The following is a 16,367-nucleotide window of genomic DNA, read 5'->3' as shown; positions in this document are numbered from 1 at the left end:
TTTGCTGCTCCTCTGATGCTGCCTGGTCTGCTGTGTTCCTCCAGCTCCACACTTGTCATCTCTGACTCCAGCATCTACAGTTCATACTATCTCAATGTTAGGAAATATCAGCTTTTTAACAATTATATTGACTCCAAAAACATTATGAAACCTTAGCAATTTGCTCTTTATGGTTGCAACTTGCAAAACTAGATGTTGGCATTGAAACAACTGGATCTGATATTCAATTTTCAGCAATTTCCTTTGAAATCAGTGATACAGGTTCCTACTTGTGGAACTTGTGACCAGAGATGAAAAGGTTCTGATTTGATCAAAGCTTCTTCTTTCGATAGCATCCACGATACCATCAGATCCTGTGCAGACCAGTTGGTGGGGGTATTTGCAGACATCTTTAATGTCTCCTTACTACGTCCTAAATCCCCAAACTGCTTCGAGAAAGCCACCATTATCCACTGCCAAAGAAAAATCATGCAGAGTGTCTCAATGATTACCGCCCAGTGGCTGTGACTCCCATCTTTATGAAATGCTTTGAGAGGTTAGTCATGGCCCACATCAACTCCAGCCTCCCCGATTGTTTAGATCCTTTGCAACTTACCCATTGGTGCAACAGGTCCATGGCAGATGCCATCTCCCTGGCCCGACACTCATCCCTGGAACATCTAAGATAACAATGTTACCTAGATCAGGTTCCTACGTACTGACTACATTCAACACCATAATTCTAAACAAACTCATCTTTAAACTCCGAGACCTAGGTCTCGGCTCCACCCTCTGTAACTGGGTCCTCGACTTCCCGACCCACAGACCACAGTCAGTAAGTATACTGGACAACATTTCCTCCACCATAATCCTCAACACTGGTGGCCCGCAAGGCTGTGTACTCAGCCCCCTCCATAAACACTACTGTGTGACCAAATTCTGCACCAACTCAATTTGCAAGTTTGCTGATGACACCATCATTGTAAATTGGATCTCAAACAATGATGCAACAGAACACAGGAAAGTGATTGAGTGCTTAGGGGCATAGCGTAAAGACAACAATCTCTCCATCAATGTCAGTAAAATGAAGGAGCCAGTCATAGGCTTCAGGAATTGGAGTGGAGAGCACACCCCAGTCTGTATCAATGGGGCTGAGGTGGAGAGGGTCGAGAGCATCAAGATCCTGGGAATGACGACCACCAACTATCTGTCCTGGTCCATCCACGTCGACAAAACGATCAAGAAAGCACAACAACACCCCTACATCCTCAGGAGACTAAGGAAATTCAACATGTCCACAACAACTCCCACCAATTTTTATGGATGCGCCATAGAAAAGGTTCCTATCTGAATGCATCACAGCTTGACCGCAAGAAACTACAGAGAGATGTGAACACAGCCCAGTCCATCACACAAACCAACCTCCAACCCACTGACTCCATCTACACTTCCCACTGCCTCGGGAAAGGAACCAATATCATCACAGACCCCTCCCACCCTGGTCACACTCTCTTCCACCCTCTTCCATCTGGCAGAAGATATAAAAGTTAGAATGTATGCAGAAATAGATTCAAGAACAGCTTCTTCCCTGCTATTATCAGACTTTTGAACAGCCCTCTCAAATGTTAATTCTGATCTCTCTCTCTGCACCTTCTCTGCCACTGTAAAACTGTATACTGCACTCTGTTCTGCTACCCTTATGCACTCTGTATGGTGTGATCTGCCTGTATAGCATGCAAAACAACATTTTTCACTGTATTTCAGTAGATGTGATAACAATTAATCAATTAATCACCTCCCAATTAGGGGGTGCAGGTGCAGATTGGAACACAACCTCGATCAGTCCACATTCTGGATTTAAGTCATGTATTGTTTTAATTCTCTATCCCACTCACCCTTTGACCTCCCTGCTCTCAGCTTCCTGCACCATCCTGATGAAGTTCAATGAAGATTTAAGAACAGCACCTCATCTGCTGGTTCAGCTCTTTACCCCTTTCCAGACACCACATGGCTTCAACAATTTCAGATTATAATCTCCGTCCCCACTTTCAAGAAGCAGTTAGTAATGGTTTTGCTATTCTCAGTCACACTACCTCTTGACCAACCTTCTGTTCTTTACCTGTCCCATCACCATCTCCTTACTGCCTTGCACCATCACCCTTTTCATCATTTAATCTCTGCTGTGCTCTGGTCTTTCCCTCCCTTCCCTGGAATTTCTCAAAGGCAGTTATAGCTGAAACTTTTTTCACGTTCTAGAGAAAGATTAAAGATCTGAAACATTGGGGAGGGACATCCTTCCCGTGTTGATCATGCCTAGTCCTATTAGAATTTTATACTCTTCTATAAGATCCCCCTTCTGAACTCCGGTGAATATAATCCTAACCAATCTAGTCTCTCCCAGGGTGTCAGCCCAGGAATCAGTCTGGTAAACCTTTGCTGCCCTCCTTCTATTGCCAGAACATTCTTCCTCAGGTAAGGAGACCAAAACACAGAAACCAGGTGAGGTCCCACCAAGGCCCTGTATAATTGCAGCAACATATCCCTGCTCCTGGACTTGAATCCTCTGGCTCCAAAGGCCAACATATCACTTGGTTTCTTCACCACCTGCTGCACCGGCAATGCTGATCTTCAGCAGCTCGTGTACGAGGGCCCCCAGGTCTCATCGCACCCCCTCCCCCTTTCCCAAGGTACTGCTGGAAGAGTCTGGCTGACACTTTGAAGAATTGTGACCTGAGAGGTAGATTGTAATAGGCTTGTCTGTGGGGGGACAGTCCTGATGTAAATTTAAGGCTGAGATACAGTCTTCATCAGTAGCAGAACCAAGGGGCTAATGGGAAAAGGCAGGAAAGTAGACACGAGGAATGTTGGATTAGCCACGAATGCAACAAATGGCAGAGCAGGCTCGAGGCGTTGAATGGCCTCCTCCTGCTCCTATTTCCTATGGTCTCATAGGTTTCTTGAGGATGCAGAGGGCTAGTGGCAGAGGACTTATAATGCAGAAAAGCATGAAGAGATTTATTTGATAGGAAGGGTGGGTGGAGAGAAGACAGAACAAAGGCCACAGTTCTAAAGTGGTGGGGTGGCAGGGGGGATGTGGAGTGTGGGAGGTGGGGGTAAAGGAGCCAAGGCATCTAGGGATATACATGAAAACAGTGTCGAAGTTGGCAGGATGGGTTGAGAGATTAGCCAATCAATCACACAGTCCACAGATTTACGTTGTTTCATGCAGAGAAAAGACAGCACTCAGCAAGTTTTGCAATCTTTGTATTTTAATTAAATATATATTTAAATCTTAAATGGCCTTTCAACTGTAAAGAAAGGATGCTTTCTCTGGTGAACACTCATTCTGTTAACAGCAGACGATAAAGAAATTGGAGCTGGGGTCAATCCTTCAGGTTATCGAACCTGCTACACCATTCAGGGAGACCATGGCTGATATCTATTTGAACTTCACCTTCCTGTACTGTCTTCAAACCTCCCCTAACCTAAACCCCATGGACTTCCCTTTGAAGATATTCCAGGATGGGCCATCCACAGCTCTCTGAAGTAGAGAATTCCAAATTTTGAGAGAATAAAGTTCTCCGCATCTGAAGTCCAATGGCTTAACCTCTTGTCCTGAGATTGTGAATCTGCGTTCCAGATTCCCCAGCCCTAAGACCATAAGAAACAGGAACAGGATTAGGCCATTCAGCCCCTTAAGCCTGCTGCACCATTTAATAGGATCATGGCTGATCTGACATTCCTCACAACCACTTTCCTGCCCTTTCCCTGTAACTGATCAAGAATCTCTCTATCTCAGCCTTAAATATACACAAGGACTCTGCCCCCACAGCTCTCTGTGACAAGAAGTTCCAAAGACTAACAACCCTCTGAGAGAAGAAATTCCTCCTCATCTCAATCTTAAATTGGTGCCCCTTTATTCTGAGACTACACCCTCTGGTCATAGGCTCTCCCATGAAGGGAAACATCCTCTCAGCATTTACCCTGTTATTAAGAATCCTTTATGTTTCAATGGGATCATCTCTCATTCTTCTAAACTCCAGGGAGTAGAATCCCAAACTGTTTAGCCTTTGTTCATAAGACATCCCTCCGTTCCAGGGATCATCCTCATGAAACTGCTCTGAGCCACAAGGTTCACTTGGGTGAATCCCGGTTTGAAAAGACTGTATTTTTCTCCTTGTCAAGGCTCTTCAGAATTTTATACATTTCAACTAAATCCTCCCTCATCTTTCCAAACACCAATCTCGCCTCATAAATGGGGACTTTTGCCTTGCTTCAATATTTTTCCCTCAACCCACATGACTAAAACAGACCATCCAATCATTATCACATTGTTGCCTCTGGGATCTTCCTGTGCACAAACTGGCTGCTGCATTTCCAAAATTGCGACAGTGACTGCACTTCAAACATGCTTCATTTGCTGTGAGCACTTTGGGACATCAATAAAATAATGGCAGGCGCTATAGAAATGTAAGTCATACATTTTTAACTTGGGCACTGAGTGTTAAAAGGACGTTGCCCTTTGCGATGTGGATGATGTTTGTTATCTCTGAAGTAAGCAGCCTTCAAGATGATTCCTGATTGACTAGTTACAACAAGATCAAGGAGCAACACCATCCCTTCCCTGGAATGTGGTAGATGAAGGGAGAACTCATTTCCTCCTGAATTTCCAACATGCTCCAACAATGCTCGACAGAAGGAACTTCATTCCCGATCATCAAAACAGCTTTTTCTAAAATCCTGAGGAATTAGTTCAGGGAACTCAGGCCTCCTCTATGTCGGGGAGACCAAGCGGAGGCTCGGACACCGCTTTGTGGAACACCTACGCTTGGTTTGCAACAAACGACAACACTTTCCAGTCGCGAACCACTTCAACTCCCCCTCCCACTCCCTGGGCGACATGTCCATCCTGGGCCTCCTCCAGCGTCACAACGACGCCACCCGGAAACTGGAGGAACAGCACTTCATATTCCGCCTCGGGAACCTACAGCCCAATGGTCTCAATGTGGACTTTACCAGTTTCACAATCTCCCCACCCTGACCTCATCCCAATACCAGCACCCCCTCTCATCCCCATCTCATTGACCTGTCCATCTTCTCTCCCACCTATCCGCCCTTCCCACCTCAACTGACCAATCCCCACCAATCCCTACCTGCACTCACCTATCACCATCCCACCTACCTTCCCCACCCCACTCCACCTCTCTCTATTTATTTCAGAGCCCCCTTCCCCTCCCCCATTTCTGAAGAAAGGTCCCGACCCAAAATGTCAGCTTTCCTGCTCCTCTGATGCTGCCTGGCCTGCTGTGTTCATCCAGCTCCACACTGTGTTCTCTCTGATGCTGCCTGGCCTGCTGTGTTCCTCCAGCTCCACACTGTGTTATCTCTGATGCTGCCTGGCCTGCTGTGTTCCTCCAGCTCCACACTGTGTTCCCTCTGATGCTGCCTGGCCTGCTGTGTTCCTCCAGCTCCACACTGTGTTCCGTCCGATGCTGCCTGGCCTGCTGTGTTCCTCCAGCTCCACACTGTGTTCCGTCCAATGCTGCCTGGCCTGCTATGTTCCTCCAGCTCCACACTGTGTTATCTCTTTTGGAGTCCTGTAAGGGGAAGATGATGGGTTTTTATATTTGATAAAATACCTAAAGCCAGAAGAAAGCCAGGTTATTTTCTTCAGCCATCGCTGTAAGTTGTGGCCTTTAACCAGTAACTAAGGGACTTGGTCCTTAATGTAAATAATTGCTTGTGCCTCCTGTGAAAGAGTGAAAAGGAGCTGGAGAAACCAGACTGGAGAACAGCAAATCCTGGCAAGAAAGAGGATCACCTCAGAGAACTGTGTGGCCATTCAACTGCCTTCCCCAGTTTTACAGCCCTCCACCCCATGTCACCAAATTTTTTTTTGTCTGTATATGTGTGCGGTTTTATAAGGAGGGCGCGGGTTAGAGCTTTTTTAGCAGAGTTAGATGTCAGTAGTTCTTGATTGTTTACCTGTAGTCAGCATCTCTGTATTTGTAATAACCAGTAACTCTTGTTAACTATGGAAGCTCCATCCCTGATTTCTACTAGCCTGGATCTATCTGACAGATAAATTGGGGAATGTGATCAAATCTGTGGAGAGAGTCTGGGAATAGTAAGGCGTGATTTTCCAGTGCACACTCCTCAGTGAGAGGTGACACATCGAAGATTGTAACTTTAATTGTGACTATGTTTTTTTTAAAAATGTACTGGTACGAACAGTAGTGACACCAAGTGAAACCTCATGGTAATAGGGCTGCACTTGTGAGACGCCCATGGGGGTGTCTCCTGGCATGTGCAGAGGTCGTAGATCATATGGTTTGACACTCAGAGGACAGGAATCACGCCCACAATGATGAGGTCAAACAGCTCCCTTCCTTCCACCATGTACCTACATGCAAATAACTTTCCACCACATTCCTGAGTTTTGAAGCAGAAAGGAAGGTGGGAGAAATGCTTCATTTTCTTTGGCATTAGATTTGACAATTTGTCCAGTAATTGGCATTTCAATTATATCAATAATTCACTCTACCCCAGCTGTGTCAGCTCTGCTAAGATCAGCCCAAAGCGGCTATCAGGTTGAAATTCCTCGATCTGCTATCTTCAGCACAGCGGTTCGTACATTCCTTACAACAGCTCGGATTTATATCATACATTTTACACAGCGCAATATCCCAAGGTGATTCACAGAAACACTGTCAAAACCAAACTGATCTCTGAGACACACGAGGTGACACTACAACAGGTGATTTAAAAAACCCAACTATAGGGTAGGCTTTAAGGGGCGTCTCAAAAAGGAGGCGATTCAGATGGAGCAGTTCGGGGAGGGAATTGTGGGTGGGTGAGCTGAAGGTATGGCCACCAGCAGTGGTGTCCTTGAAGTGGGGTTGGGGGGGCACAAAAGGGCAGAATTGGGGGAGTGCTGCCTCAGAGGGTTGGAGGAGATTAAACATCAACAGTTCAAAATATGATTTCACCATCGACATTGACACTAATTCCAAATACATCAGTCGTACAAACCAAAGAGCTGATTTAAACAAGCATCGTGTATAAAGTGATTTTTGGATGTCCAAGATAAACATTGTAACAGTGGGCACCTCACTGCATAGGTTACCCAATATTTGTCTGTGATTTCTGGCACTTGTTGTAGTCATGTTGGTCTGTGCCATCTGGGGTCCTCTGGGTAGATTCAGTGCCTTCATATTGGACTTGGTCTTTAACTTCCTGATACCAAATGGGGGAGGATAGCCAGCCAAAGTATTTAGCAGAAGACATGTCAGAATGTGTTCGTTACATAGTGCTTAATAGGTAGTTACATTCCTTCTGGGTTTCATGGTAGTCTTTTCTGAGACTTCAGATTACAGTTAGCTACATAGACATAGCATTTACTACAACCTTAGAGCTCTCATACAAATACACCCCTCCCCAGGACAGCCCTTTATATCCTGATGGGCAGACCTTATAACATGATGTTAGTTATCCTTTCAAGTCCTAACTGCCTTTTGGGATAATTCACCAACAATGTGTCCCCTGCCCAACCTGATCACTTGCCAGTTTATTAATCTTAGATTTCTGATAACCTGCTGTAAACCATAACTCAGCAGCTACTGCCTCTGATTCAGAAGGTTGGGTGTTCAAGTGGCAATCGAGAGCCTTCTCCCTGATTAAATGACATTCAATTAAGCGAAGTGATCAAACTCCTCATTTCATTTTTCTCTTGTGTAGAACTTTACTCCCAAGCAATCAAGATAAAAGGATATCACCTCGATCTCCCTGTGGGATCATACTCGATGGAGGCAATGATCTAACACTATCTACACAGTTTGCCTCAATATCTGGTCCTGTGTGATCAAATGTTCCGAGGAAGATTACTTTGGTGTTTAGATGAGGTTCAGAGGTGACTCCTGAGAGAGAATATTGACAGATCAGGCCTATGACCCACTTCAGAAAGCGTTGCACAAAACCCCCTGACACTCCAGGGAGGCCTGAGGACACACAAAAGCATTAGAGGTTCAGTTTTCCAGATAAGATGTTAATCCAAGGCTCCCACCCAGCTCCCATGGTTGTAAAAGATCCCATGCATTATTTCGAAGAAGAGCCAGGAAGTTCTTTGGCAAATATGCATATCCCTCAATCACCATCAACACAAGAAAAGGTTGGCTGATTCATTACCACATTGTTACTTGTGGGATCTTGCTCTGCACAAAATCAGCTGCCAGGTTAACATATCTGATTCTTAAGGGGTTTGACAGGGTAAATGCTGAGAGTGTGTTTCTCCTCATGGGAGACTCTAGGACCAGGGGGCACAGTCTCAGAATAAAAGGGCACCAATTTAAGACTGAGATGAGGAGGAATTTCTTCTCTCAGAGGGTTGAGAGTTTTTGGAACTCCTTGCCACAGAGAGCTGTGGGGGCAGAGCCCTTGTGTATATTTAAGGCTGAGATAGACTTTTGATCAGTCAGGAAATCAAGGATAATGGGTAAAGGGCAGGAAAGTGGTCACGGGGAATGTTGCATCAGTCATGAACCTATTGGATTGCAGAGCAGGCTGGAGGGGCCAAATGGCCTTTTCCTGTTCCTGTTTCGTATGGTCTAAATTTCCTACATTACTATAGTGATTCCACTTCAAAAAGGTACTTAATTGATCTCAAGCTCTCAGACATTCTCAGGCCATGAAATAGACACTTTTTAAAGATGCAAGACGTTTTAAAAAATGTTTAGCCCCATTGAACCCATCCAAGAGGCCACAAGAAACACAGGTGACCTCAAAACCATGAAAGTTTGGTGCAAGGTGTGAACCCTAGTGTTCTGTTTTTTAATTAAATCATTTCCGTTCCTTCAATATCTCTCCTCTCTTCATTTCCACCACCCACCAACCCATTTGCCAGAGGTTAACCATGACCCTTCAAGGTGATTGAGGTTCCAGCCGTGAGTCACAGTGATCATCCTGTCATTCTATCATACTGTATGGACAGTAACGGTCTAGCTCAGTTGGCTGATTTGCAGTACAGAGTGATGCTAACAGTCTGGTCTCAATTCCCACCCTGGCTGAGGTTACTGTGAAGGTCCCTCCTCTTCAACCTCTCCCCTCGCCCTGAGGCATGGTGACCCTCAGGTTAAACCACCACCAGTAGCCTCTCTCTAAAGAGAGAGTCTGGTAGGAATATGGTGACTTTCCCATTTAATGGACTGTAAAGCACTTTGAGACATCTAGTGGTTGTGAAAAGTGCTGCAGAGATGCTTGACTTTCTGTTTCTCTGCCTTTCACAACCATAGAAAAAAATCATGTATTACATCAAATTGTTGGGCCTGCCCTCATTGGAATCTAGAGAAATGAGAGGGAATCTGATTGAAATGTTTAGAACTTTGAGGGGATTTGACAGCGTAGATTCTCCTCTCATGGAGGAGTCTAGGAAAAAGAGGAATTGTTTAAAAATTCTCCCATTCGAGACCGCGAAGGGATTTCTCAGGAGGTCATCATATTTGGAATTTTATTCCACAGAGGTCACTGACTGTATCCGAGGCTGAGTTAGACTGAAATTTGATTGACATAGTCACAGCAGGAAGTGGAAATGAGGTTTCCATCAGCACAACCATAATTTGAGTCACTGGACTCGAAACGTTAGCTCTCTCTCCATGCATGCTGCCTGACCCCCTGTGATCTGCAGCATTTGTTGTTTTCAGTACAGATTCCAGCACCTGCAGTAATTTGCTCCAACAACCATAATCTTATTGAACAGCAGAGGAGGATCAATGGGACTAATGGCCTATATTTGTGCTCCTCTTTCTGTTAGAGACAGACCATTCAGCCCAAATGGTCCATACTGGTGCTTACCCTCCACACGAGTATCCTCCCTCCTCAATTCTTCATCTCACCCCATCATCACATCCTACTCCTTTCATCCTCAAGTGCTAATGCAGCTTCCTTCTGATCCACAAGGATACCGTGTACCTCCACTACTTCTTTTGGGAGTGAGTTCTTCCTTCTCCCCACTCTCAGGGTAAAATAACTTCTCCTAACTTCCCAATGGGATCTATCAATGTCTTTTATTGATGGCCCCTTTAGTTGTAGAGCCAACTGGAATAATCTTCTTTCTGTCTACCCTCTGACATGTTAGATTCCAGTGAACATGGGATGGATGGTGCTTGCTTTTTATTACAAGGAGACTATGAGCTGAATTCACTTCAAGTTCAGCCATTTAGAAAATGAACTGTAAATGTCAGAACACAGTGACCAGACATTCCTGGTATTTGGATATGACAGTGTTCATTCCCCAAGAGTTATCATGGACTCCAATCATTGGACACCAACAAAAAGAAGGTGCAATTTTGGGAACAAGCGAGAGACGTCAATAATGAAAACAACCTGAGTCTCCTTCATTTACCTGAGCCCAGAAAACCATGCAAACAGATGAGCATCCACCCACAGAATCAGCACCACCTACCCACCCCAACGGCCTATTGACGCTCACATACAGGGCTCTACTGAATATGTCTGTTCAATAATGGACAATGGGGGGGTGGGCGGGTACAATGGTCTTCCCAATATCGAGATGAGTTTACACACTCTCCCTCTGTCTGCGTGGGTTTCCTCCGGTTTCCTCCCACCGTGCAAAGATGTGCAGGTTAGGGTGGATTGGCCGTGCTAAATTATCCATAGTGTCCAGGGATGTGTAGATTAGGTGGGTTATGAGGGATGGGTCTGGGTGGGATGCTCTGAGGGGCAGTCTGGACTTGTTGGGCCGAAGGGCCTGCTCCCACACTGTAGGGATTCTATGATGATGATCTACGATGATGAGAGAATCAGGCTCATAAGGAAATCCTTTTTTGTTCCTCTTCTGATTGTCATTTCTTTTTCAGGCCTGCTCCATGTTCCAGGTTTCCTTTACTGTATTTTGACAGCATAAGGCACATCGAAAATTAAAGTGACCTTCCACCAGCCACAACGTACAGCTCGTTAAGCAGGCCATGACTGAAGGAGTCAGAGATTTTACAGCATGGAAAGAGACCCTTCGGCCCAATATGCCTATTCCAATCATCAAGTATCTATCTATTCTAGTCCCATTGTTCAGCACTTGACTCATAGCCTTGTGTGCTGTGACACTTCAAGTGATCCTGGTGATTCAATCTCCTGTTGAATCGGCTCCGTACCCTCTCTAGTACAATCACATCCCTGCTATAGTGTGGTGACCAGAACTGCAGAGATTCAATGTTTACTCCTTTGCCTTGTTAATCCTCCCAAAGTACATCACTTCCCATTTTCCAGTGTTAAATTCCATTTGCCACTGTTCAGCCCATTGGACCAGCCTGTCCATAGTCATCCTGTTGTCTAAGGCTCCCATCCTCACTCTTCACTGCACCACCAATCTTCATAACATCTCTGATCATTCCTCCTAATTGGAATCTGCAGCATGAGTTCTGATCTCCCATTGGGAGCGGCTGATTGTTCATCCTAGATACTGCCCACTTTGCAGTGTACTAAGTGGCTGCTGTATTTCCTACATTACAACAGGGAAGCATGTTGAGATGTCCGCGGTGCGGGGGGGATGAAAAGGTGGGGGCTACAAAAACACAGGCCTTCCCTTCTCCTTTTTCCTGGTTTTCCCTAATCCAGTAGCTCCTGGCCCATCACTGTGAAAGGGAGACAATAGCACTGTGCGTCAGGATCCACTCCAACCCCAGGTACACACTCGATGGAGCTGACATCAGTGTTGTGTGCCTGAGGTCTCTAACAGTCTCCATGCTTGCCCCCTTCAACAGCCTCCTCACAGTCCCATTGACCATTGTATTCATCCCCCTGTTCTGTAGCCCTTCACAGCTTCACTTGTCCTTCAATTCACCAAGGCTTCTCAGGCAGCACCTTTCCAAATCCAAGGCCACTTCCATCTAGAAGGGCAAGGGCACCAGATATAATGGGAACACCACTCCCTGCAAGTTCCCCTCCAAGCCAATCACCGTTCCTTCACTGTCGCTAGGTCAAAATCCTGGAATTCCCTCCCTAAGGGCATTGTGGGTCAACCCACAGACATGGACTGCAGTGATTCAAGAAGGCAGCTCACCCCCACCTTCTCAAAGGGGGCAACTAGGGACGGGTAATAAATGCTGGGCCCAACCAGTGACACTCGCGTCCTATGTGTGAACAAAAAAAGCAAACAACACTGGCCCCTTAAATGCTGTCAATCTGCCCTTTAAATGAACTTCACTTTCCACAATACAATTTGTTGAATATTTCTGATGGGTTTTCTCTGTTGGAGTACCACATGTTCTGATTGGCTGTGAGGGTAGTCTCCAGTGTTGTGTTGGCAAGAGACATCTAGACTCAAAACATTAGCTTGCTCTCTCTCCATGGAAGCTGCCTGACCCGCTGTGACCTCCAGCATTGGTTATTTTCAGTACAGATTCCAGCATCTGCAGTAAATTGCTGTCCAGAATGAGATTATCCTGTGATTCTAGAAAGTTCAACGGTGCCACCAAAAGGAACCCAGCATTGGCAGCCGGGTTCCTTGTCTCTTAATTCCCAGTAAAACATAAAACAAAAGCAGAATATGCTCAGGAAACCATGGAGGTCCGGCAGAGTCCGAAAGAAGAGGCTCAGAGTTAATGCTTCAGGACCTTTCTTTGTAGAACAGAGAGACCTGGGGTGCAGGTAAATAATTCTTCAAAGTTTGCGTTAAAGACAAAGCTGTTAAAAAGGTTTTTGGCACAATTGCCTTCACTGCTCAGTTCTTTGAGTATAGGAGTTGGGATGTCATGTTGAGGTTGTAAAGGACGTTGGTGAGGCCTCTTCTGGAATACTGTGTGCTGTTCTGGTCGCCCTGTTATAGGAAGGATATTATCAAGCTGGAGAGGGTTCAGAAGAGATTTACCAGGATGTTGCCGGGTATGGAAAGTTTGAGTTATAAAGAAAAGTTGGATTGGCTGGGACTATTTTCACTGGAGAGTAGGAGGTTGAGAGGCGACCTGATAGAAGTTTATAAAATGATGACAGGTATACATAGAGTTAATGGCAGTTGTCTTTTCCCTAAGGTGGGGAATTTCAAGACTAGGAGACACATTTTTAAGGTGAGTGCAGAGAGACATAAAAAAGACATAAGAGGCAAATTTTTTACTCAGAGGGTGGTTCGCGTGTGGAATGAACCTCCTGAGGAAGTCGTGGATGTGGGTACAGTTACAAATTTTAAAGGACATTTGGATAAGTACATGAATAGGAAAGGTTTGGAGGAATATGGGCCAGGAGCAGGCAGGTGAGGCAAGTTTAGTTTGGGATTATGTTCAAGGGTCTGTTTCTGTGCTGTATGACTCTATGGAGCCTAAGCTTGTTGTTCTCTCTAGGTCTTCAGCTACTCCATCACAAGCCAAGGTGTCACACATGTCAAGTCTCCCTGATATGCTATTGATTTGATTTGCTTTATTATTGGCATATGTACCTTGGTATGGTGAAAAGTTTTGTTTTGCGTGCAGTACAGGCAGATCAAACCATACAAAGTGCATTAGGGTAAGAGGACAGACTGAGGAACACAATGTTACAGCTGCAGAGAAGGTGCACAGAGATCAACATTAGATTTAAAATTTGAAAAGTCCATTCAGAAAATTGGTAAGAGTCTTTACAAACTCATTGGTCCCATTTTACTGCTGAATAAAATACTAGGGATGCTTGAAATCTGCTGGAAAGGATCTGGCACACCCTCTACTTCATACGTCTGGCATTTCTGCTAGGATAAGATCTGGGGTCCTTAAACAAACAAAGCCCACACTTTCCATTTCATGTATCTTCTTTCAGAGCAACTGCTGGGGTTTTCCTTCAATAACCTTCACAAGGGGATGATCAGCTGCTAAACAGTTGTTGCACTCCATCCATTCCTACCTCTGAATAAATCAGGCTGTGTCTGATACAATTATTGTCTTGGACCATCAGAATCTCAGAAGTGTTAAGAGAACAGAAAGAGGCCATTTGGCCCGTTGTGTTTGCACCAGCTCTCTGAGTAAGCATAGTGACTTCATACCAATCGCGTCCCATTGCCCCATAACCCTTCAACATTGTTTGTATTTAAATAACCATCCAATGCCCTTCTTGAATGTTTCAGTTGAACTTGCCTTCACCACATTTCCAGCAGGGTGTTCCACACCATAACTACTCACTGAGTGAAAATGATTTTTCTCACATCACATCCGCTGTTTTTGCAAATGTTTTATATCTGTACCCTCTTGTTCTTGTTATTTACACCAGCAGGAACAGTTTCTCCCAATGCTTTGTGACCCTCATGTAGGGGCACTTTTCAGATCACCTCTTATCTCCATGGAAAACAGTCTCAATTTTTTCAATCGATCCTCAGAACAAAAGTGTTACATCTCAGGATTCATTCTTGTAAACCTCTTCCCTGTTCTGTCCATCTTTAATGACTTACATACGTATATACTCAGGTTCCTCTTCTCCTGAGCCACTTTTAGAATTGTACCCCTTATTTTATATTATCTGTCCATGTTCTTTTCACAAAAATGCATCCCCTCACACTTCTCTGCATTGAATCTCATCTGCCCCCTGTCTGCTCACTCCAACAACTCGTTCACATCCTTATGAAGTTCTACACTGTCCTCTTCATAGTTAACAATTCATCCAAGTTTCATATTATCCAAAATTGTCCGCTGTACACCAAGAACCAAATCATTACTGTATTTCTAAAACGGGACCTAATGCAGAATCACTGGGGAAATCCACTACAAATCTCCCTCCAGCCTGACTGTTATCCATTGACCATTACTCACTGTTTGCTATCACTCAGCCAGTTTTGTTTCCACATTGCTGCTGCCCATTTTATTCCAGGAGCTGTAACTTTTCTCCAAAGTCTGTTGTGGGGCACTATTTGGAAAACCTTCTGGAAGTCTGTGTACACCACATCAACAATATTATCCTCATCAAGCCTTACAGTTATCTCTTCAAAACAGTCAGTTGGACGGTATTTCCCCTTAACTATGCTGAATCTCCCTAATCAACCCAATGTTTTCCAATGATGACTATTTCTGTCATAACTTACAGTTTCTAGAAGTTTCCCCACCACCGAAGTTAAACTGACTGGTGTGTAGTTGCTGAGCTTTTCTTTATAACCTTCCTTGAACAAGGCTGTAGTGTTTGCAATTCTCCGGTCTTTTGGCACCTTCAACGACTTTAGAGAAGACTGAAAAATTATTGCCAGTCCTTGCAATTTTCATTCTCAATTCCTGCTACATCTATTGTTCCTGGATACAGGTACATTGCCAGTTTTAAGAGGCAACAGTTACTCAGTCGTTAGCACTGCTGCCTCACAGTGCCAGGGACCCAGGTTCAATTCCACCCTTGGGCGACTGTCTGTGTGGAGTTTGCATGTTCTCCCCATGTCTGTGTGGGTTTCCTCTGGGTACTCTGGTTTCCTCCCACAGTCCAAAGATGTGCAGGCTAGATGGATTAGCCATGCGAAATTGCCTGTAATGTTCAGGGGTGTGTAGATTAGATGGGTTACAGGGGGATGGGTCTGGGTGGGATGCTCCAAGGTTCAGTGTGGACTTGTTGGGCCAAAAGGCCTGTTTCCACACTGTAGGGATTCTATGATTCAACACTTTCTCCATATTACATTTTGAACCCTTGTAATGACAGTTTCTTTGTTCATCTCCGCACCCTGATTAGCATCAAACTACGTGGCATTAAACAGTCTAAGGAATCACAAACACATTACATCAGTGCAGCGAATGGTCCCAGTCTGCAGGGTTCATTCAGATCATCCTTCATGCTGGCCATGATTTGCTGCTCCTCAGTTTCTCTTCTCTAAATACTTTCATTGGCTTGTAGAATGCACAGAGCAACTGGTTCACAAAGTATAAAGACTCTGACTGAGGTAATGTTTTTTGCAGCCACAGCAGCACCATCTCCCCTTCCAGAGATCTGAAGGCTTCTGGCCATAACATTCATACCCACAAGCTACCTGGGAGCCAATCATTCAGATGTTGGCAGGCAGAAGGCCATCATCATTGACAACTGCTCATCACTTAACAGACCAAACAGCTATTTGTTGCTGGCTGGATCTCCCTCATACATACCTCCTGCCTCCAGCCTATTTGCAGTAAATTCCTCTCTGCCTGAACAAACAGCTATGTAAACAGCAATGATTGTCAGTGACTCACCTTAAACAGTGCAACAATCCTTGCCCTATAAAACACCTCTTTACCCTTTACAGTCCACTGTCAACATAGAGAGAAAAAAAAAACAGTTTTTACAAAAGGCAGTCTGCCAGTGCGGCGCTCCCTCAGCACTGACCCTGTGACAGTGCGGCGCTCCCTCAGCACTCACCCTCCGACAGTGCGGCGCTCCCTCAGCACTGACCCTCCGACAGTGCGGCGCTCCCTCAG

At 45.0% G+C, this 16,367-nt stretch overlaps 1 protein-coding gene across 1 annotated transcript in view; it reads right to left on the bottom strand.

The window, feature by feature from the left end:
• The window catches only part of LOC125486240 (amphiregulin-like), a 33,584-nt gene extending 32,968 nt beyond the window's left edge, over positions 1-616 (bottom strand). The window contains exons 1-2 of the mRNA XM_048612921.1: positions 596-616; positions 270-452 (exon numbers count right to left, since the gene is read on the bottom strand). Coding sequence (XP_048468878.1) covers positions 270-452; positions 596-616 — 204 coding nt within the window. The remainder of the gene's footprint in view (positions 1-269; positions 453-595) is intronic.
• Positions 617-16,367: the final 15,751 nt, after the last annotated feature.

The sequence above is a fragment of the Rhincodon typus genome, chromosome 1 (assembly GCF_021869965.1).
Source record: "Rhincodon typus isolate 14 chromosome 1, sRhiTyp1.1, whole genome shotgun sequence".
NCBI lineage: Eukaryota > Metazoa > Chordata > Chondrichthyes > Orectolobiformes > Rhincodontidae > Rhincodon > Rhincodon typus.
Note: the sequence above shows the minus strand (reverse complement) of the source record. Positions and strands in the feature narration are given on the sequence as shown.